At 51.5% G+C, this 22,839-nt stretch overlaps 1 protein-coding gene and 1 long non-coding RNA gene across 4 annotated transcripts; one reads left to right on the forward strand and one right to left on the reverse strand.

Moving 5' to 3' along the window:
• Positions 1-4,218: 4,218 nt before the first annotated feature.
• On the reverse strand, positions 4,219-14,607 carry PROC (protein C, inactivator of coagulation factors Va and VIIIa). Of its 3 annotated transcripts, XM_055574711.1 has the most exons (9): positions 14,562-14,607; positions 13,176-13,262; positions 11,590-11,756; positions 10,026-10,050; positions 9,770-9,907; positions 9,534-9,668; positions 6,964-7,112; positions 5,917-6,034; positions 4,219-4,796 (listed from the first exon to the last, which is right to left on the reverse strand). In XM_055574711.1, exons 1-9 carry the CDS (start codon positions 14,605-14,607, stop codon positions 4,219-4,221), a joined length of 1,443 nt encoding a protein of 480 aa, XP_055430686.1. The 3 variants fall into 3 exon arrangements, with proteins under 3 accessions (XP_055430686.1, XP_055430687.1, XP_055430688.1); XM_055574712.1 differs by lacking the exon at positions 14,562-14,607 and having other exon boundaries at positions 11,590-11,750; positions 13,176-13,245; XM_055574713.1 differs by lacking the exon at positions 14,562-14,607 and having other exon boundaries at positions 9,534-9,603; positions 9,762-9,907; positions 13,176-13,245.
• A 2,346-nt stretch (positions 14,608-16,953) lies between these two features.
• Positions 16,954-22,661, forward strand: LOC129646142 (uncharacterized). The gene is made up of 4 exons (XR_008711725.1): positions 16,954-17,082; positions 17,230-17,390; positions 21,905-22,072; positions 22,399-22,661. It is a non-coding gene; the product is annotated as an uncharacterized LOC129646142 (long non-coding RNA).
• Positions 22,662-22,839: the final 178 nt, after the last annotated feature.

Raw genomic sequence — 22,839 nt, forward strand, 5'->3', positions numbered from 1 at the left:
TAAATGAGACTTAAAAAAAATAATAAATGAAACTAAAAACTAAACCTTTGAAAAAATAAATAAAACTGATAAATCTTTAGCCAGACTCACCAAGAAAAAAAGAGGGTCCACATCAATTAAAACTTTTTGTTATTAATTTCTATTTTCATTGCCTTTTATCTAGAGGATATGTTTTATATCATTCTGAGCCCCTGGAATTTATTGAGGCTTCCTTCATGGACCAGTAAATTTTTGTGAATGTTCTTAGTGTGCTAATCACTGCAGATGGTGATTGCAGCCATGAAATTAAGACACTCCTTGGAAGGAAAGTTATGACCAACCTAGACAGCATATTAAAAAGCAGAGACATTACTTTTTCAACAAAGTTGCGTCTAGTCAGTGCTATGGTTTTTCCAGTAGTCATGTGTGGATGTGAGAGTTGGACTGTGAAGAAAGCTGAGCACCGAAGAATTGATGCTTTTGAAGTGTGGTGTTGGAGAAGACTCTTGAGAGTCCCTTGGACTGCAAGGAGATCCAACCAGTCCATCCTAAAGGAGATCCAACCATTCCATCCTAAAGGAGATCAGTCCTGGGTGTTCATTGAAAGGACTGATATTGAAGCTGAAACTCCAATACTTTGGCCACCTGATGCGAAGAACAAACTCATTTGAAAAGCCCTGATGCTGGGAAAGATTGAGGACAGGAGGAGAAGGGGACAACAGAGGATGAGGTGGTTGGATGGCATCACTGACACAATGGACATGGGTTTGGGTGAACTCTGGGAGTTGGTGATGGACAGGGAGGCCTGGCGTGCTGCAGTCCATGGGGTTGCAAAGAGCTGGACACAACTGAGTGACTGAACTGAACTTAGTGTGCTGAAAAAAAAAAAGCTTATTAATTTTATTGTCCAAATCTTCTATATATCCATTTGCTTTTAATCTGTTTAATTTTTTGCTTTTGAGAGAATTTTTTGAAATTTCCAAGTACAATTGCTTATTTCTCCCTGCACTTCTGTCAATTGTTGGATTATATATTTTGAGGTTATATTGTTAGAGGCACATATTATTTTATCATGATTATATCTTTATACATGATTGATTCTTTTATCATTATTTGATGTCCATCCTTCTTGTTTGTGATATTTTTCATTGATTTCCATTTTATCAGTTATTGGAATCACTATCTTAGCTTTCTTTTCATTCAAATCAATGAGGAATTTCTAACATTCTTTATTTTCAATCTTTCAGTCTTTTTTGATTTTATGTTGTCTGTAAATAATATATTGTCAGATTTATCTTTTATTCTGAAAGAAAAAGCTTTCTTATTAAAAAAATTCTTCTAATTGGTAAGTTTAACCCAGTTACAGTATCTTTATTATTTCCATCTTACTCCATAGTTTTCGTTAACTATACTTTCTTCTTGTTTCATTTTACAGTTTTTATATTTAAGCCCATATGGAGTTAATTTTTGTCTATTTTTTCTGTGAGACTTAGATTGGGGTTATTTTTTAGCCTAAGGATGCCCCACTGTACCAGTACCACATGTTGACAGGGTCTCCTTCCTCTAACAAATTGCTTTTGCACCTTTGTCAGAAATCAGACAGCCGTGGCTATGTGAGTCTGTTTCTGGATTCTCTCTTCCATTCCACTCATCTGTGTGTCTCTCCCTCCACAAATGCCATACAATCTTAATCACTGCAGCTAGATCATCATCCATGACGCTCGGTAGAGTGCCTTCTCATTTTTTCTTCTTTTTCTAAAATATTTTAGCTAGTGAAGGCATTTTACACACACACACACCCACACACACATGAAATGGTAAGCTTGTTTACAAAAAAACTGTTGGGATTTTTATAGGAATTGTGTTAAACCTACAGCTTAACTTTGGAAAAACTGGCATCTTCACTGTGCTGAACCTTCTGTTGTCTCTCCATGCATTTAAGTCTTCTTTAATTTCTTTCATCAGCACTTTGTAAATATCATTACACAGATCTAAGGCATGTTTTATTAAACTAATATCTAAGAGCCTCATTTTCTTTAGAGTGATTGGAAGTGGTATTATGACTTTAATTTTGGTTTCCACATGTTCACCATTAGCATGTAGAAATACCATTAATTTTTACATGCTGCTCATTTACTTTTATTTTCCTTCTTTGCCTTCTATGGACAGATCAAGTTTACTTATACTGGTTTAAAAGCTGTAATTTTGTTCTTACTTTGTTTGCCCATAGGGCCATTTCTAGAAACTTTAAATGTTTAATAATTTTCACCAGTTTCACTATAGAGCAGGTCAGCAGGTCTCCTCCAGCTGGGATGCCAGAAGTTCTCTCTACCATGCTAGTTAACCACCTTGACAGGAGACTCACCTAGGAAATCTTTTACAGGGGTAAAGACCTCAGCATGCCGTCACTCTCCCAATCTGTCATGTCCCACTGCGAGTGTTGGGAACACTTGCCTGAAGCACTAATCAGCAGATGGTACCAGCCCTGGGCCAGGCTTCCTCCTACCCCCAAGCAGTCCCACCTACCCTTCCCCAGGTCCTAAGGAGATGGATCCTACAGGCCCCTTCTCCACCATGCTTCTTTCCTTGTGTTTCACATAGAGAATTCAGTGGGTCCTGGTGTCCCTTCTGGTCTGTATGCAGCCGCTGTGATCCTGAGAAGCGGGGTGTAATCATAAGTCAAGGTTTCTTGTACCGTCGATTGATCTGTGCTATACTGTTGTTTGTTTTATTGTTTCTTTTCTCTTTTTTTGGCTGTACCCTGAGACTTGCAGGATCTTAGTTCCCTGACCAGGGAATGAACCTGGGCCACTGTAGTGAAAGCTCAGAGTCCTAACCACTGGACCCCTAGGGAACTCCCTGTGCTGAAATTTCTTTATATTCATTGGCCCTGAGCATCATGGCACCTACCCAAGTAGGTGATTAAAGACCATCTGGTTGGTGCCTTTCAACCCTAGTCACACAGTAAAATGAGCTGAGGAGTTCTAAGTCTTGGTTCCCCATCTAAATCATCTAAACCAGAATCTCTGCAGGTGAAATTGGATGGACATGTTTTTGAAAGCCCCCCAGGAGATTCAAAAGTACAGTGAAGGTTGAGAACCACTGCTGACAATCTAATCTTCATTTTACTAATGCCCAGAAAACAGAAGTGACTTGCCTGAGGCATACATGCTGCTAAGTCGCTTCAGTCGTGTCCGACTCTGTGCGACCCCATAGACGGCAGCCCACCAGGCTCCTCTGTCCCTGGGATTCTCCAGGCAAGAACACTGGAGTGGGTTGCCATTTCCTTCTCCAATGCATGAAAGTGAAAAGTCAAAGTGAAGTCGCTCAGTCGTGTCTGATCCTCAGCGACCCCATAGACTGCAGCCCCCTAGGCTCCTCCGTCCATGGGATTTTCCAGGCAAGAGTACTGGAGTGGGACTAAGTGGAGTGGGATTAGTCTAACATAGAGTTAGACTAATCTGATGACTTTAGACTAATCGTTTTGGCTTTATCTCACCATTATCCCTTTCTGTTGGGTGCATCCTAACTTACTTCTCTGTCTCATTCAGGTACGCCTATAAGGCCAGGTCAAGACAGAGTCTCGCCTTTATTGATTGTGTGACATTGTTCTTAAACAGCTTCACCACTTACAGTGTGAGCTCATTCTGGACTCAACCAACCCCTCTGGGTCTCTGGCTCCTCCTCACACCAGGCCGATGCTGGCCTCCATAGCCAGCAGGAAGAGAAGGGGACAGCCGGATGGAAGTCAGACCTAGTTTGGGTCTTGGCTTCACAATGCAAAACTTCCTGAACCTGTTTCTTCCCATATAATATGAGCTGCAATCTGTACCTTCAGAGGTGGATTTACTCTGGATCAGGATCCCTGACTCACACAAGCTCCTTCCAAAGTCCTGGAAGGGGCTCTCACACTTTTGTAGTCCCATTTTGTGTTCTTTTTCATTAAGCGAGCTCTCCTATGTGTTACCAGCTTCAGATGCCACAAACCTCGGATACGCTCCTTCCTACCCCACAGAGGTGCTGTAGGAGTTAAATAAGATTCTGTTCATAAAGTGTGGGGCACGCAGTAGATGCTCCAAAAATCCTTCCCTCCAGAGCAGCCCAGAAAAGGGTTGAAAAGACAGAGCCGCAGCTGGTGTGCTTGCAGCAAGCCCTTTTTAATGTCCACCATCTTGCCGTTCAACAATCCAGCCCCTACCCAAGGGTGTCCTCTGGGGTCCAGACAAGTGACAGGGGATGCTAAGGCACCTGGCTCTCAAGAGGGGCCTCCTGAGCTTTGATGTGGCCGTAGATCCAGTCAAGGTAACGGCTGACTTTGGTGTAAACGCCGTAGTTGTAGAGGCGCCCACAGCCCTCGCCCCAGCTCACCAGGCCCACCAGGAACCAGGTGCCACGGAAGAAGGTGACCATAGGCCCCCCGCTGTCGCCCTCGCAGGCATCCCTCGGGTCCCCGAGGATACCAGCGCACAGCATGTTCTCAGAGATCTTGTTTTCCATGGCATGGACACATGCATTGTAGGGGACCACAGGGACCTTGATGAAGCTGAGGACGGAGGTGCGGTTTCTCTTGGTCTCGTCACGGTAGCCCCAGCCTGTCACCACAGTCTCCTGGCCGACCTGGGTGAGCTTGCGCTCAGAGAGGCCACTGTCCGGGAGACAGATGGGCACAATGGTCTGCGAAAGAGTGGCAGGCTTGGCCAGGCGGAGCAGGGCGATGTCGTTGTCACTGGTGCTCTTGGTATAGTTAGGGTGGATGATGACCTCCTTGATGTCCAGGTCCACCTCCCAGCTCTCCCAGCGCCGCATGTCATACTCCCCTGCAGGGCAGTGGGGCTGTCAGAGTGAGCCTGGGGGAACGTCCTTCCCCAGGGGCCCCGCTGAAGCTAGCAGAACTGCCCTGCTCCTGTGGGCCCTCGTGGATGGCAGGGAATGGGTCCACAGTGGGAGTGGTCACCATGCATCCCTGGCAGGCCTGGGCCACAGGGCTGTGCCTCAGGTCCCTATCAAGGTTAACAGCCCACGAGTGTCCATCATAAAGGGGCAAACACTGGTCTGAATTCAGGACTGGCTCAGAGATGCAGCAGTGAGGCTTGGGCAGTGACCAGCAGTGGGCAGTCAGCAGGGAAACTCCCTGGAAACCTGGGACATAGACCAGAGCCTCAAAGAGAAAATGGGGTGCCTGCTGAGGTGGGGGCAGGGCAGGAGCAGCAGGACCCAGAGGAGGGCCAGCTGGACACAGGCTCTAACCAGGGAAGAAAGATCTGGATCACACATAAGACACAAGGTCTTCTCAGGCAAGGCAGATGGCGCCTAGTAAGTGGGGGTGGGGCTCCTATTCCAAGCCCAGCCCCATGGGAGCCCACTGGCCTTTGGTTGTGCTGGACATAATGGCAGAGAGTGTGGGTCTGGTCAGTCATTCTCAATACATATCTTTTTCCTTCTTTTTGCATGATGGTTGGAGTGAGAGCCCCCACCCCCAGAAATTGATAGAGTGGGGCCCAGGCTTGGGGAGCCCTGGGCTGTTGCAGGGGAGCAGCTGGCTGCTGTGGCAGATGCCAGGGCTCCCACTGCACAGTCGATCCCTGTCAATCCGTGTGAAGTGCGGCCCTGAGGCCAGGCCATGTGGACACCCCTGCACCCAAGGGTGCTGTAGATACATATACACAGCCTGCTCCACACAGTGAGAGTGAAGACGCAGTATGTGTGTAACCCTCTCACTTGCAAACACACATACGTAAACACCTGGCCACCAGATTCAAAGAGAACCCCTTACGTGCAAACTTACCTGGTGTTGTGGTGTCTAAACTCCCACCATGGGAGGGGCGGGCTGGGAGCACACAGCCCTCTTCCCACCAGATGCCTTCTGCGTGGGTTCAAGCCCCCCAGAGACCAGGCTCCCCAAACCCGGCCACCCTCCCGCCTGCTTCCAGCCCGCACCGAGCCTGACGATGAGCTTCTTGTGGCTGTCCAAGCAGTGGGCCACCGTCAGCACCCAGGAGACGTGGATCAGCACCGCCCCACAGACCAGCTTCTTCTTGGAGTCCAGCAGCACTGCCTGGAAGAGGGGGTGGGTGGAGGGCAGCGACTTCACAACACAGCTTTCTGACAGCCCCGCTCAGGCCTCTGGGCTCTTGTCACAGCCCTATGTATGGTTCTCAAGCTCAACACACTGGCTGCATAAGTAGGTCTTTCCTGGGTTCCCTGGTCACACAGCATGGACTTAGGGCACTTTCTCCTCCTCACATTTGAGAAGAGTTGGCCTGTTCCAGGGTCTCTCCCTACGTTTGCCCATGCTGTTCCTATAATCACCCTCAGCAGCATGCAGAGAGTCCTTCCTACCCTCGATGGCTAAGACTGGGCCTCGAGTCCCCCGGGTAGCCTTTGAAGCCCCCCAGAGCCCTTGGGGGTCCTCCTCCATGTTCCCTCAGCCCCTGTCCTGCCAGCCATCCCAGCTCTGGTCCCATTGGGTTGCCGTGTGTTTAGGATCCTGACCTTCCTGGGGGTGAGATCCCCAAGACCTACCAGTCCCCAGGTTATTGATCTCTGGGGACCCTAACCCCTAGTGCCTGGGAGTCAGACATCAAATAAGTGTTAAGTTTCCATGGGGAAGCTGGAGAGGGACTCAGGGGTCAACCCTCCCTCCTAGCCTTTTGCTATGCAAACGCTGCTCCCCTCAGGCAGGCCTCTGCCTGAAACACCACCAGCACAGCATTATCTTTCCAGCTGATTTTTAAAGCTATACTTCTTCCTGATTGCTCTGCACCCAAGGGTGCTGTAGATACATACACCTGTGCCCACTCCACCCTGCCCAACTGCTCCTCTCTCATTAGGTTAGCACCATCTTTCTTTGGGACCCTCTACCCTTAGCACTGCCTCTCCTCACCCCGAGCAAAGGCTCACTTCCCTCCCCACTGGTGCCTCCAGAACAGGAACTGGGCTCAGTGACTCCTGACCCAGATGGTGGACTGCTGCCTCTCCTCTCACCTGCCAGGGGCTCTCTCCCCATCCAGCCTCCTGCCCATCGACAATCCGTGGATCCAACTGGTCTTTTTGGTCTACTTGGTTTGTGTCACGTTTCAAGGTCTTGCGTTTCTTCTCCATTCGCTTCCCTAGCCTCCCACAAGGGAACGTCACTGAAGGCAGGAGAAAGCAGCTGAGTGCCTGCCCCCCATGTCTGTCCACCTCCTGCCAGCAGCCTCATTTGCTGCCTTGTAGGATAAATGGAGAAGGCAATGGCACCCCACTCCAGCACTCTTGCCTGGAAAATCCCATGGACAGAGGAGCCTGGAAGGCTGTGGTCCATGGGGTGGCTAAGAGTCGGACACGACTGAGCGACTTCACTTTCACTTTTCACTTTCATGCATTGGAGAAGGAAATGGCAACCCACTCCAGTGTTCTTGCCTGGAGAATCCCAGGGATGGGGGAGCCTGGTGGCCTGCCGTCTATGGGGTCGCACAGAGTCGGACACGACTGAAGTGACTTAGCAGCAGTAGCAGCAGGATAAATGATGCTTAGACATGTAGTTCTATCAACTTGCAAAGCCCCTCAGGTCAGTCAGTTGGTTAACAAACAGTGCCACTTAATGGCAAGAGTCAGACCAAGCAGCATCTCTAACCTGTGGCCTGTCCTTAGGCAGCTTGTTCAAGTTCTAGGAGTTCAGTACACCCCAGGGCTGTTGGGAGTAATCCCTGGGACGCGCAGTGAGCTCTCACGCTAGGATGTTACCGAGCTCCTAACAGAGGTAAGAACTCATGGGTAGGTGGAGGTGGGCACTCCTGGAGAGCCTCAAAGTGGCTCTGAGCACAGTTGTGTGGTCCTCTACCAGGAGGAGAGAGCGCAGAACAGAACTGAGGCCAGGGCCCTTCACACTGGCTGGAGAGATTCAGACTTGCAGGAGCAAGAGGAAGCCATCAGCAGGGAGACTGAACAGTGACAGCAAATGGAGATGAGACAATAGCAACAAAGCTCCAGAAGCCCAGGGGCATTGTGATTGACTTGGTCGTCTGAGGAAGCCGAAACCTCAGCCAGTCGTAGGAGATGCAGTAGCAGGCTGCTTAGCCCCAGAGATGCCCAGGAAGCCTCCGTGTGTGTCTGAGGAAGCTGTGCAGGTAGCATGGCAGGAATGTTGAGAGTTTGTCAAAGAAACTGCTAGAGCCCTAGGCTTCTATCTCGACCCCTCATCAGTGACTTGACTGTCCTCTCTGATCCCCGCAGAAGACCCTAGGTGTATTCTCTGAAGAGGGTGAACCAGAGACTGTGAGCTCAGGACTCAAGGAGACACCACAGGAAAGACTGATGATACACAAGGCTGGCCAGAGAAAGTCACGCAGACACCTGCAGACTGGGCAACTGCCAGCTCCTCTCCCCTGCACCCCCACAAGGGGCTGGAAGCCAGGCTGGGACCACCCAAGCATGAGTTTGGATGATTCCTCTTAGAAAATGGCCTAAAGACCTAAGAATCTGAGCAACAGGGTTTTGTCAGTGACCTGAGCCTTCAGATGGTCTCACAGAAAAGGCCACTGGCCAACAGGCTCACCAGGCATTTCTCTGAAACTTCCTGTGACTCTCTAATTACTTCAAAAGGAAAAGTTAGATTTTCTGTTTTGTTTTTTGTTTTTTTGTTTTTTGTTTGTTTTTGTTTTTCAGTAAAAGGACTATAAAAGGACTGGACTATAGAGTCGTGGTAAGTTCCCCAAATGAAGAACACAGAATCAAAGAGATGGAAAATAGAAGAGATCATAAAACTAGAAAATCAGCCCCAGGGGAAGAGATCCGATTAGAAGACGCAGAAACGGAGAACAGAGAAAGCAGGAAGGTCAAGCCATCAAGGAAATAACGAAAGAAATGTTCCTAGAAGTAGAAGATGTGAATTTCCACATGAAAAAGGTGCTACACAGTGAATGAAAGAAGATCCACACTGAGGAACGACCTGTTGAAATACGTGGTAAGAGTTGCCAAACTCCGATTGTTGTGTAAGTATATAACTCTGATAGAAATTAAACTGTATAAAAAGGAAAACAGAAAAGAAGGTTGTGCCCTCTCTTCAGAGAAGCCAGCGGTAAAGGGAGGTGTAAAGCCATCCAAGACGGTGGCTCAGCTGGTGAAGAATCTGCCTGCCGATGCATGAGACGCTAGAGACTCGGGTTCAATGCCTGGGCTGGGAAGATCCCCGGGAGAAGGAAATAGCAACGTGCTCCAGGATTCTTGCCTGGAAAACTCCAGGGACAGAGGAGCCTGGTGGGCTACACAGTCCATGGGGTCGCAAAGAGTCAGACACGACTGAGCACACACACGATAGATGCGGAGGATGCTGGAGGTGCGCCCTCTACATCCGCTCATCCGAGGAGCTGCCTCTGTGCTCCTGCCCCAGGAGGCGTCCCCAAGGTGAGCAGTGGCCCCTGGAGAAAGTTGGGCAAGAGAAGGGAAGAGCGGGCAGGACACCCACGACACCCGTCGGGGACACCCTCCGTCTCCCATCTCCCTTGCCTAGGACTCAGCCCGGTGGCTCGCTCGCCGCCCGGGGATCCCGTGCGGTCCCCGTTGAGGGAGCTCACCCTTGGACACGCAGAGCTGGTGGTCGTCCTCCAGCCGGTAGCCGGGCGCGCAGCTGCAGTGGCGCCTGCCCTCCTCCTCCAGGCAGTAGTGGGCGCAGCCGCCGTTTTCCGCCGAGCAGTTGGAGAAGCGCACCTCTGGGCAGACACGGAGGGCGCCGCGAGGGCGCCGAGGCTCTACGCGTCCGGCCGGCCACCGGCCCGGGGAGGTCCCCGCCCCGCCGCCCCCGCCCCCTCACCGTGCAAGCAGAAGCGGCCCTCCCAGCCCTCCGCGCAGTCGCAGCGGAAGCTGCCCAGGCCATCGATGCACTTGCCGCGTCCGCAGCATGGGAGGTCGCACGGGCTCCCTGAGGGCCGGTCCTCGCACTGGTCCCCGTCTGCGACGAGGGGTGAAGAGGGCGTCACCCGGGCCGCCGGGCCGCTCCCGGTTCCCCAGCGACCCGGAGACCTCCGAGGGGCACAGGTATGGCGGCCCGACGTCTGGAGCGCACTCACCGCTATACTTGGACCAGAAGGCCATCTGCGGAGAGAAGTGGCGGCATCAGAGGCCGTCAGCCCACCCCGCGCTGGCCCAGGTCCAGCAGAGCAGCATCTAAGCGGGCAGGGGAGCGATTATCCCACACAAGGAGGGGTCAACCCCCTTAGCCGGGGAGGGGCGCGGCGGGGAGGCAGCTGTATCCTGAGAAATGCCAGGCTCCTCCTTGCCTCTCTGGCCATCTCCACATCCCATACCTGACCCCCGTGCCCTGGAAGCTTGCTCTGGGTGCTGGCAGCCACCAAAGCAGCCACTGCGGCAGAAGGGACCCAAAAGCTCCCCACCTCCGGAGTGCCCTGCTCTGTCTCTTTCCAGCCCCTCCCTCCTTTCTCAACCTGTCTGGTCTCCCTGAGCCGGTGTGCTCAGAGCTGAGTGACCAGCAGGACATTGGAGGTGAGACACAGCTTGCTAGTTCAAGAAGTCTGTTTTTGTAACCAGGTTTGGGCTTCCCTGGTGACTTGGTGAAGAATCTGCCATGAATTCAGGAGACCTGGGTACGATCCCTGGGTCGGGCAACCCACTATAGTATTCTTGCCTGGAAAACCCCATGGACAGAGGGGCCTGGTGGGCTACAGTCCATGGGGTCAAAAGAGTTGGACAAGACTTGGTGACTGAACCACCATCCTGGTGGCACTTCTGCTGCTGGGCTGGGACCACCATTCCCTAAGATCCACTGCTTGATGCCCAGGCCACAAGCCCCCCGCTGGAGACTCGGGTTAGGTGGATGTGATGTGCCCAGGCCATGCCTGCAGAAAGCCACCTAGGTGTCTGCTGAAGAGGCCATTTGAGGAAAGAGTCCGTGAGGATCTAATCAAGGAGGTGGTAGAGGAGGGCAAGAGAAAAAGCCGCCCAGAGTTCCCCCTTCAGCCCTGAAAGCCCTGAGTGGGAGGGCATGCCTACAGACAGCTTGAGGGCCCCCCAGGTGATGGCACAGCCCCCAGGTCCTAGAAGCTAAAGTGAGCTCTTGAAGCTGGAGGGGGTCTGAGCCTTGTATCAGGAAGCGACCTCCCCTACCGAGTGTGCCTCAGGGTCTCCACCATGGAGCTCTGGGGGACAGAGGACAGACCCTTTCTTTAGATGTCCTGAGCAACCAGATTTCAGCCCTGGAGACTCTGAGGCACAGAGTGGGTGTGTGTGCAGAGACATCAGAGTCTTGGGTCACCTGATGAGCAGTTAAGCAGGGGTGCAGCGTGGAAGCAGTGGTGGCCTTTTGGCCACAGGGAGAGAGGAGAGGGAGGCAGTGGTGGCCAGTTGCAGGTGAACTGGGGCTGAACTGCCTCCCGTGGGACTGAGTGGGAACCCAGCCCAAAGCTTCCCAGACTCTTCATGCTCATTGCAGAGTTGTTTCTTGGAGTCCTGTGTGCCCTGACCAAGACCGTAGGGCCATTTACGCCACGGCTGCACCCCAGCAAGCTGGGAGGGCAAGGGGCTGGCATCCACTGCCCCCCCTCCCAAGGGCCCCAGGCTGCTCCTCCAGGTCCCACCCCTGAGCCTCATGCTCTGCACCCAGTCGGGCGGCCTTACTGTGTCTTCCGTGTTTTGGAAAATCTCCCGAGCTTCCTCGAACTCACAGACCTCCTCTGAGCACTCACGCTCCACGTTGCCGGGCCGCAGCTCCTCCAGGAAGGAGTTGGCACGTTTGCGGATCCGCAGCACTTGGTGGGCACGCTGGCTGCTGGAGAACACTGAGTCTGGGATGGGGATGGGGAGCTGACTTTGGTGGGGGGCCTGCCGTGAGGGGCCCCCACTGGGAAGAGACCCTGGGCAGGTTTGCATCTTGGTTCCCCTCCTCCCCTGCACAGCTCCTTCTCCCGAAGGAGGTGACAGGTCATGTGAGGACAGGACACTTGACCATTCAGAGCGCGTGTGCTAAGACAGACAGACCTTCTGAACCCAACCCAATCTCCATGTGACCTTGAGCAAGCCTTTACCTCTCTTCACTTTGGTTTATTCATCAAAAGCTGAGGATGAGATAATCATGTAAAACACTTAGCACAGTGCCAGGCGCAGAAATGAGCAGCCAGTGACCAGTGCCACGCTACTACTATTACTGGGATTCCCTGATGGCTCAGCTGGTAGAACCCGCCTGCAGTGCAGGAGACCCCGGTTCCATTCCTGGGTCAGGAAGATCCCCTGGAGAAGGGAAAAGCAACCTACTCCAGTATTCTGGCCTGGAGAATTCCATAGACAGAGGAACCTGGCAGGCTATAGTCCATGGGGTCACAAAGTGTCTGACGCTACTGAGCGACTTTCACTCCTCTTGGTATTGTTCAACTGCAGAGTTAAATGGGCCTCATTGTTCTCCAAGTACCCCTTGAGGCACCCAGTCTTGACTCCCTCCCTCCAGCCTCCCTGCCCTCCCCTCCCCCACCCCATGATGACTTTCCCATGCCCTTCCCCCTGGGCGGGAACACCTGGACAACAGCAACGCAGCCACCCAGTGAGCACCACGATATCCCCAGGCTCTGAAAGGTGTCTGCCTTGGATGCAGGGGGATAGCTGCAGTGGAGGGACCGAGTTGGGGAGTGTAAAAGAGAGACGCCAGGAAGGGCATCCTTGGGGAAGGAAGATGTGCTGGAACTGAGTCTGGCCTTAGGAGCCACATGGACCAGGGTTGGGGGTGGGGAGGAAGGCACCCCAGGCAGACCAGCCACTCAAGAAGAGGCAGAAATGTAAGAAACAGCCTGTTGTGGCCCCAGGAGGTGGGGAAATGGCTCGCCTAATAAGCCAGGCAGCTCATTTCTCCCACAGGCCTCCCCTCCCCCTGCATTCTGGCCTCCAGTTCTCAGGGCAGCAGATGAGCATTTTAGGAGAGGCTGCCCTGGGATAGGATGGGTGGCAGCTGGGCCTAGAGTTTACACAGTTGAGGGAGGGAGTAGTGGAGAGGGAAAGCCAGGGGACTGTGTGACCACTCCCCCCCAGGGAGGAGGAAGGGCGTGCCCCAGGGGCTCCGGGTCATCATCTCTGTACTCAGACCCTGTGTGCCCTGCTGCTCTTGCCCTCACTCACGTCCTCCCTGTTCACACCTCACCCTGAGGCTCAGAGGAGATGGCGAAAGGTATGAAGACCCCGAGGGTCCCAGGGAGCAGGGAAGGGGAGCATGGCCTTACCGGGAGGAGCTGCTGTGCTGGAAATTCCCCAGACGGTCACGAACAGTAAGAGGCTTGTAAGCTGCCACATTCTGAAGCTGCAGCCACCTGTCTGAGGAGGACTTCTGAGCTTCCAGCAGCCCCACCAGGCCCCACTCTGCCCACCACCACGCCCTGCCCCCACCGTGGGAGCTGAGTGAACAAGCCTCCGTGTGTGTGTGTGTGTGAGCGCACTGGTCGCCAGGGCAGAAGCTGGGGTCAGGAGTCCCAGGGGTCCGCTTCTCTATACAGAGCTAAAGTCACACGCCCTGAGTCTGCAGGGTGAAGAGAAGAAGTGGAAGGGGCAGCAACCTGGGGAAGATCAAAGGGGACTCGGCACTGAAGGGTTTGTGCCCTCCCCTGATGAGGGCTTGGGGGTGGTGCCTCTGCCAGTCTACAAGCCAGGCCAAGAGTAATAACTAACATTTACTGGACACTCATGGTGCCTTTCAAGCAATTTGTACCTGGTTCAGAGGGCAGGTCACCAAGTCAGAGCAAATACCAGCTCCAGGACAGGGTTTCTGGGCAAGACCCCTTACTGCTCCTCGGTCTCCTCGTTTGTAAAATGGATGGGAAAACTGTATTTCTGCCTTATCTGGTTCTTGTGAGAATTAAATGAGTTAATCTACATAAAGCTGTTGAGTAGGTTTGCGCATAGCAAATGCTCAGCAAGCTCGAGCTACTAGTGTCTCAGCTGAGGCTCACCACCACTCGAGAGAGAGGTGTTCACGGTGTCACCCCATTTCACAGAGCAGGAATTGAGGCTCACAGGAGAGAAGTCACGCATCAAACACTCCCAACCAGGAAGTGGAAGAGTTAGTACTCCAGCTCAGGCCCGCATGGCTCCAGACCTGGAACTTTAACCCCTGCCCCAAACCACCAGGCGAGTCCCAAGGCCACAGACGCAGCACTTCAGGCCAGAAACCTAGGCGCCCCGCTGCCCCCCAGGCTGAGGGGGTGCCCCACCAGCACCCACTCCCTGCTGACCTCCCACCTTCCCCTCCCACCTTTGCTGACTCCCTCTGAGGCTAGTTCTGACTTTTGTTTAAAGGGTTTAGAAGTAGAAATGGGGGTGGGGCGGGCACCCCTGGTCACCCCGGGACTCCAAGCTGCCTCTGATGATGGCTCAGATCTGGAGGCCCTCAGCCAACTCCCACCTCCCTCAGAGTCTGGGAAGAAAGCCCCTGGGAACCATGGCACCCAAGCCCGAGGAATGCCAACCAGAGCTTTGGCCTGGATGCTGGCAGAGCTGCGATTTCCTTACGCCAAGCTCCAGCCAGCTTCTCGAACCCTGGCGAGAAGATCCCACCTTCAGGCCTGCTCCCCTCCTCCAGCCCCTGTCACAGACCTGCCTCGAAGGGGACTTACTGGGGTGGGCCACGGAGAAACTGCAAGGTTGCCCTCCTGCCGCCATGACAGCCTGGAACTCGAGTTAATCCACAACCACAAATATTTGCTTGGCCCTCGGTGCAGAGGCCTCCCCCTGCACAGATAAACAAACAAGCTCCCGGCTCAGGACAGCTCTGTTTGCCCCAAGCCCCCTGTGCCCCAGCAGTGGGAGGGAGGCGAGGGCAGGCACCTCCAGACGTGGCCTCGTTGTAGCCTCAGAGCAGCTGGCCAAAGGAGGGACACTGTCCCCTTTTCGCAGATGAGGACATTTTTACCCAGTGCTATTGCCGTTTGCCTCAGATCAGCACAACTGATAATGTTATTTCACCAAATCTAAGATGCCACTGGGCTTCCCAGGTGGCGCTAGTGGTAAAAAAACACACACACACAAACCTGCCGGTGCAGGAGACATAAGAGATACAGGTTTGATCCCCGGGTTGGGAGTGTCCCCTGAAGAAGGATATGGCAACCTACTCCAGTGTCCTTGCCTGGAGAATCCCATGGACAGAGGAACCTGGCAGGCTACAGTCCACAGGGTCACAAAGAGTCAGACAAAACTGAGCGGCTTAGCGAGCATGCAGGATGCCGTTAGTTACAAGATGCGTCTATTTTATGTGTCAGCATAAGAGAAACATTGTTACTTATTCAATGGCCTGCCTTCCTGATAACATCATGATGTGATGTAAAAACAGGAAAAGATTTGCCTCTCAGGCTCTCTACCACATGGGTGCCAATACTGAGCTAAACCCTCAGCTCCGGCTGCTCCTGTAACTGCCACCCTCTCCCACCACACACAGCTGCACACTGCTACTTCCATAACCTCAATTTTGCAGATGAGGACACTCAGAAATCTTTTGTCATTGGACTAAATTCACGGAGCCAGTAAATGGCAGGTCTGGATTAGAACTCAGGTCTTTCCAGCACTTCTGGCACCTCTCACCTACTTTTGTGAGCAAGTGAGAAAAGTCAACAGAATTGTGGAAAGTCTGCAGTCAGTTTGTGACCAGTATGTCAGAAAGGGCAGGAGCAGAAGTAAAGGGTTTGACCTGGAACCTTGGCCCTGGTGCTGCGGTCCATCAGCCCTTATCACCCATCTTCCTTCCTGTCCTAGAAATGCCCTGCTTCTTCCAAAGCCCACTCCCTCCTTGGAGGACTTGACCACACTCCTCAGAGTCCAGCCCTTGCACAGCTCATGTGACTCTGCCCTGCTGACCTCTGGTGACAGTACCAGGAAGTCCCCTGACCCAGGAGTCAAACAGATTCTCTCCCCCAGCCCACAGGAGTAGGGCATCAGTCTTACTCCACTGAGCACAGGACTCACAGGGTTTGAAGCCAGAGCTTAGATACACACGTCTGAGCTTAAAGCAGAGGAGGCTGATGAGGAGAAAGATGTAGATGTACAGAGAGAGACTGAGACCACGAAGACCTGGAGAGTCTGGGCAAGGGGAGCAGTAGCAGCCTACTTCATCATGACTGGGGCACACCCTGTGTTTGGCTTCATGGGGGTCTCCCTGCCCCCTCTTTCCTTAAGTCTCCTTGCAACCAGACACCTCCTCCTGGGGTACAGCACTGTTCCTGGTTGTGGAGTACAAGGCCCTTATGCTGCCCACACGGCCCACTGGAGAAAACCAGAGAAACAGGATGAACGTCTAACAAGGCAGACGCACTGTGCAGAGGCCAAGTGGCTGGTGAAGATGACGATGCTTATGAAAGAGAGGGAAATCAGCTCGAGTAGGGTGACCAGGGAAGGCTACCTGAAGGAGTCCAGCTTCAGCTGGACATCAGAAGGCAGGCAGGACCCAGGTAAGAGAGGAAGGGCCCTGGGGGGGGGGGGGAGGGGAGGAGGAGAAGACAGAGTTTGGGATGGAGCTTCTGGCAAGAGGAGAGTCAGTGGCTGTTTGTAAGGTCTGGGGCTACTGCATGGAGAAAGGAAGTCATGGTCCTGATGACTTGGGCAGGAAGCATGAAGACCATGTGCCCACAAGAGGGGCGGCTTTCACAGCCAAGGAATGTATAAAGATGCCCCCTGCACCCCCATGCTAGCTCCAGGGTCTTCCCCCATGAGTCTGCAGCATCACTTTTACCCCACAGCCTGCTATCCCTCATTTCACCCTCCAAGGGCAAGGCGCTGTGTTTGTTCACAGGGACTCCTGCCCGTCTTCTCTCCCCTGCCATCTCCTCGCCTCCCTCCTGCTCCCCAGCCTAGCCCAGGAGGTCAGCTCCGTGTGAAGTTTACTTAGGGTCCACCACAAACCCTGACCAACAATAAGGGACTCTGCCGGAGGCGCCCACCTCCAAATCGGCCGAGATGCCAAAGCATCAGTACCTAGAAGAGCCAGGGCATCTGCAGTGGGGGTGCCTGCATCACGGCCTCCACATTGGCTGCAAGAGCAGGAGACTCGGGTCACCTCCCTGAAGCAGCGAAGGTCAGTGCCACCAGCTCTGAAGTTCTGCTGACTCTGAAAGGCAGGCATCACCTGGAGTGTCCGGGTGAGTCCAGGTATGCGGCATCTCTGCTCACTTGCGACAGCCTTCCAGCAGGGGGCGCTGCCCTGGTCCCGCGGAAGGGTTCCGGCCCGGGCAGCTTCACCCGGCGTGGTGGAAGTAGCCGACTGACCTTGTCTGTCTCTGGGGTTGCTCTTCCTAGGTGTGAGTCAGCCCACGTTGGTCCGATTCAGTCAAGTTGAGTCAGATGCTAGAGCAGAACTCAGGCATTCCAGCTAGAGATGGTTGAGAGACGGGAAGGAGTCTGTGTGCAGGGAATTCCCCGAATTTGTGAGGACGCGGGAGAAGGTACGGGAAGCAAAGGTATGAGGTAAAAAACAAAAGCCAGAATTATCAGGTGGCATCCAGCGGTGGGACGTTCAAAAACCTCCTCTTTGGGATCAGGCTCACGCAGGTTTAAACCTCATCTTGGTTCCTTCCTGGCTGGGTTGTTTAACTTCCCGGGGCCTTAGGTTCTTTAATGGAAATGAGGCCAAGAAGAGCATCCACCCAGGTGGTTGTTATGGGGATCAAATAGTGTGTGTGTGTGTATAGATATATGATACATATGTATATAATATATAGATGTATATTATATATGTGTGTTGATTGTTTATTTCTGGCTGCACTGGGTCTTTGCTGCTTTGCGCAGGCTTTCTCGAGTTGCAGCCAGTGGGGGCTACTCCTCACTGTGGCGCACGGGCTCCCCCTTGTGGTGACTTTTCTTGTTGTGGAATACAACCTACTCCAGTGTTCTTGCTTGGAGAATCCGAGGGATGGTGGAGCCTGGTGGGCTGCCGTCTCTGGGGTCGCACAGAGTCGGACACGACTGAAGCGACTTAGCAGCAGCAGCAGCAGCAGGATACATGGGCTTTCAGATCGGTTCTACAAGGTGGACAGGGCCTGGGACTTAACAAGTGATTGGTTGAAAAGTCGAAGTGTTAGTCGCTCAGTTGTGTCCCGCTCTTTGTGATGCCATGGACTGCAGCCCGCCAGGCTCCTCTGTCCATGGAATTCTTCAGGCAAGAATACTGGAGTGGAAAAAAAAAAAAAAGGAATACTGGAGTGGGTTGGCATTTCCTCCTCCAGGGGATCTTCCCAACCCAGGGATGGAACCTGGGTCCCCTGCATTGCAGGCAGATTCTTTACCCTCTGAGCCACCAGGGAAGCCCAGGTGACTGATTAACTGACAATTTTCTCTTCCCTGCTCCCCAAATATGTCAGAGAGAAGGGGAGGATCAAAGCCCAGCGGGAATGGTCCCCTTTCACAACTGCCTGTGGAGGTGGGGAGGGGGTCCTGAGGCAGCGGTTAGCAGGAGAGGAAGGGCAGCTGCAGCCATCAGCTCTGAATGCTGAGTCACCCCAGATCCCCGAGGTCTGGCGGGCATGCCTACCTTGTATCGGGCCGACTCTGGAAACAGGTGTCAGAACCCAACGTGAGCTCACGTACTGGCCAGAGTGGTTAGAGGTGTGAAGGCTTACGGGGAGCCTCCGCCCTCACCCCCTGCCTCTCTCCTTGCCTGGTGTCCATTCGTGTCTTCTGGGGTAGAAGCCAGGCTACTCAGGGCTCACCCTGGGAAGGGTGAAGAGAGGAGACAGTCCTGGGTAGATGGGTTCCCCGTTAAGAAGTGGAGATGAATAGATACAGTCCAGTGTCAACAGCACAATGGCACATTGGTTCTTTTTAATTTTATATTGGAATACAGTTAATTCACAATGCTGGGTTAGTTTTAGATGTACAGCTCATCTCACACACTAGTAAAGTAATGCTCAAAATTCTCCAAGCCAGGCTTCAGCAATACGTGAACCGTGAACTTCCTGATGTTCAAGCTGGTTTTAGAAAAGGCAGAGGAACCAGAGATCAAATTGCCAACATCCGCTGGATCATCGAAAAAGCAAGAGAATTCCAGAAAAACATCTATTTCTGCTTTATTGACTCTGCCAACGCCTTTGACTGTGTGGATCACAATAAACTGTGGAAAATTCTGAAAGAGATGGGAATACCAGACCACCTGACCTGCCTCTTGAGAAACCTATATGCAGGTCAGGAAGCAACAGTTAAAACTGGACATGGAACAACTGACTGGATCCAAATAGGAAAAGGAGCATGTCAAGGCTGTATATTGTCACCTTGCTTATTTAACTTATATGCAGAGTACATCATGAGAAACACTGGGCTGGAGGAAGCACAAGCTGGAATCAAGATTGCCGGGAGAAATGTCAATAACCTCAGATAGGCAGATGACACCACCCTTATGGCACAAAGTGAAGAGGAACTCAAAAGCCTCTTGATGAAAGTGAAAGTGGAGAGTGAAAAATTTGGCTTAAAGCTCAACATTCAGAAAACGAAGATCATGGCATCTGGTCCCATCACTTCATGGCAAATAGATGGGGAAACAGTGGGAACAGTGTCAGACTTTATTTTTCTGGGCTCCAAAATCACTGCAGATGGTGACTGTGGCCATGAAATTAAAAGATGCTTACTCCTTGGAAGGAAAGTTATGGCCAAACTAGATAGCATATTGAAAAGCAGAGACATTACTTTTCCAACAAAGGTCCATCTAGTCAAGGCTATGGTTTTCCCAGTGGTCATGTATGGATGTGAGAGTTGGACTGTGAAGAAAGCTAAGTGCTGAAGAATTGATGCTTTTGAATTGTGGTGTTGGAGAAGACGCTTGAGAGTCCCTTGGACTGCAAGGAGATCCAACCAGTCCATTCTAAAGGAGATCAGTCCTGGGATTTCTTTGGAAGGAATGATGCTGAAGCTGAAACTCCAGTACTTTTGCCACCTCATGCGAACAGTTGACTCATTGGAAAAGACTCTGATGCTGGGAGGGATTGGGGTCAGGCGGAGAAGGGGACGACAGAGGATGAGATGGCTGGATGGCATCACTGACTCAATGGACATGAGTCTGGGTGGGAACTCCAGGAGTTGGTGATGGACAGGGAGGCCTGGCGTGCGGTGATTCATGGGGTCGCAAAGAGTCGGACACGACTGAGCGACTGAACTGAACTGAACTGAAAGTGATTTAGTTATACATATTCATATAACTGGGTTTCCCTGGTGGCTAAGGTGGTAAAGAATCTGCCTGCATGCAGGAGACCTGGGTTCGATCCCTGGGTTGGAAAGATCCCCTGGAGAAGAGAACGGCTACTCACTCTAGTACTCTGGCCTGCAGAATTCCATGGACTGTATAGTCCGTAGGGTCTCAAAAAGTTGGACACCACTGAGCATCTTTCACACATTCATGTATCTATGCTTTTTCAGATTCTTTCCCCATATAGGTCATTGCAGAGTACTGAGTATAACTGCTGTGCTCTACAGTAGGTCCCTGTTGACCTGTTTTCATTTTGAAAGAAAGAAAGTGAAGTCACTCAGTCGTGTCCGACCCTTTGCGACCCCATGGACTGTAGCCTACCAGGGCTACGTGGGATTCTCCAGGCAAGAATACTGGAGTGGGTTACCATTTCCTTCTCCAGGGGATCTTCCTGACCCAGGGATTGAACCCGGGGCTCCTGCATTGAAGGCAGACGCTTTAACCTCTGAGCCACCAGGGAAGCATTCATGTGCCAGTCCCATCCTCCCAATTCATCCCTCTCCCCACCTTTCTGCCTTGGCAACCATAAGCCTGCCCTCTAAGTCTGGGAGTCTGTTTCTGTTCTATAAACAAGTTCATCTGCACCATTTTTTAAGATTCCACATATAAGTGACATCTTTTGCTATTTGTCTTTCTCTGTCTGACTTACTTCACTTAGTATGGTAATCTCTAGGTGCATCAATATTGCTGCAAATGGCATTATTTCATTCCTTTTTAAAAAAATAGGTGTGCAGTATAATTTACAAGCAGTAAAATTCACTCATCTTGAATGAACGGATCTGTTCTGACAAATGTATGTAATAGTGTAACCAGCAGCACAAGCATTAAATGGGTCATTTTTAACACCCTCACCAAGTCACCCTGTGTCTCATCCCCAGCCCCTAGCAGTCACTGATCTGATTTCTGTTATTTTCTATAGAATGATAGAAACATGGAATCCTTACAGTATGTAGCCTTTTAAAACTGGCTTTTTCATTCACCGTGAAGCTTTTCAGATATATCCATGTTGATGTGTATATCAGTAGTTTCTTTCTGTTGCTGAGTAGTTTCCATTATACAGAAGTGCCACATATTGTTATCTGTTTGCCTGTTATGGGCTATTATTAAATAAAACTGCTAGCACACTCACCGGAGAAGGCAATGGCACCCCACTCCAGTACTCTTGCCTGGAAAATCCCATGGATGGAGGAGCCTAGCAGGCTGCAGGCCATGGGGTCACGAAGAGTTGGACACGACTGAGCGACATCACTTTCACCTTTCGCTTTCATGCATTGGAGAAGGAAATGGCAACCCACTCCAGTGTTCTTGCCTGGAGAAACCCAGGGACGGGGGAGCCTGATGGGCTGCCGTCTATGGGGTCGCACAGAGTCGGACACGACTGAAACGACTTAGCAACAGTAGCAGCAGCAGCAGCACACTCACACACAGGGTTTTGCGTGGGTATATGTTTTCTTTCCTTGTAGGCAAATATCTAGGATTGCTGAGTCATATGGTAAGTACATGTTTACTTAAAATAAAAAAAACAGTGAAAGCAAAACTGTTTTCAAAAGTGGCTTATACCATTTTGCATCCCCACCAGCAACATTTTGTTGTTATTGTTCAGTTGCTAAGCTGTGTCCGACTCTGCAACCCCGTGGACTGTAGCACACCAAGCTCCTCTGTCCTGCACTATCTCTTGGAGTTTGCTCAAATTCATGTCCATTGAATTGGTGACGCTATCTAACCATCTCATCCTAACAGAAGCAGAAGAGCTTAAGAATAGGTGGCAAGAATACACGGAAGAACCACGCAGAAAAGTTCTCAATGATCTGGACAACGATGGTGTGGTCACTCACCTACAGCTGGACATCCTGGAGGGTGAAGTCAAGTGGGCCCTAGGAGGCATCACTATGAGCAAAGCTAGTGGAGGTGATGGAATTCCAGCTGAGCTATTTCAAATCCTAAAAGATGATGCTATGAAAGTGCTGCACTCAGTATGCCAGCAAATTTGGAAAGCTCACAACATACACATGTTCTAATTGCTCTGCATCCTCCCCAGCATTTGGTGTGGTCAGTTCTTTGGGTTTTGTTTTTTAACTTTTAGCTATTCTAGGAGGTGTATTGTAGTATAACATTGTAGCTTGAATTTTTACTTCCCTAATTACTAATGATGGTAAGCATCTTTTTCATGTGCTTACCTGACATTTAGGGCTTCCCTGGTGGCTCAGAGGTTAACGTGTCTGCCTCCAATGCAGGAGACCCGGGTTCGATCCCTGGGTTGGGAAGATCCCCTGGAGAAGGAAGTCGCACCCCACTCCAGTACTCTTGCCTGGAGAATCCCATGGATGGAGGAGCCTGGTAGGCTACAGTCCATGGTGTCGCAAAGAGTCGGACGCGACTGAGCGACTTCACTTTCACCTGACATTTATATGTCTTCTTTTGGTTATGTGATGGTTTAAATCTTTGACCTATTTTTTATATTGAGTTTTGAGAATTTTTATATATTCTGGCACTAAGTCTTCTGTCACATAAATAAAATTTTCTTTCAGTCAATGGTTTGTCTTTTATTACTTAACAGTGTCTTTTCATGAGCAAATATTTTTAATTTTGATGAAGTCCAATTATCAATTTTTTTGTGTGGTTTTTGTATCCTACCTAAGAAATCTTTGCCTTAGATCATGTAGCTCACCAAGGCT

Source organism: Bubalus kerabau, chromosome 3 (assembly GCF_029407905.1).
Source record: "Bubalus kerabau isolate K-KA32 ecotype Philippines breed swamp buffalo chromosome 3, PCC_UOA_SB_1v2, whole genome shotgun sequence".
Lineage (NCBI taxonomy): Eukaryota > Metazoa > Chordata > Mammalia > Artiodactyla > Bovidae > Bubalus > Bubalus kerabau.

Bases quoted from the DNA above. Each gene is read 5' to 3' on its own strand.
- PROC (XM_055574711.1), bottom strand. From the start codon at position 14,607: ATGGCGGCAGGAGGGCAACCTTGCAGTTTCTCCGTGGCCCACCCCA. The intron at 13,263-14,561 runs GTAAGTCCCCTT...CTCCTCAGACAG, and splicing joins TTTCTCCGTGGCCCACCCCA to GTGGCTGCAGCTTCAGAATG. The intron at 10,051-11,589 runs GTAAGGCCGCCC...TTCTCTCCGCAG, and splicing joins TCCAAAACACGGAAGACACA to ATGGCCTTCTGGTCCAAGTA.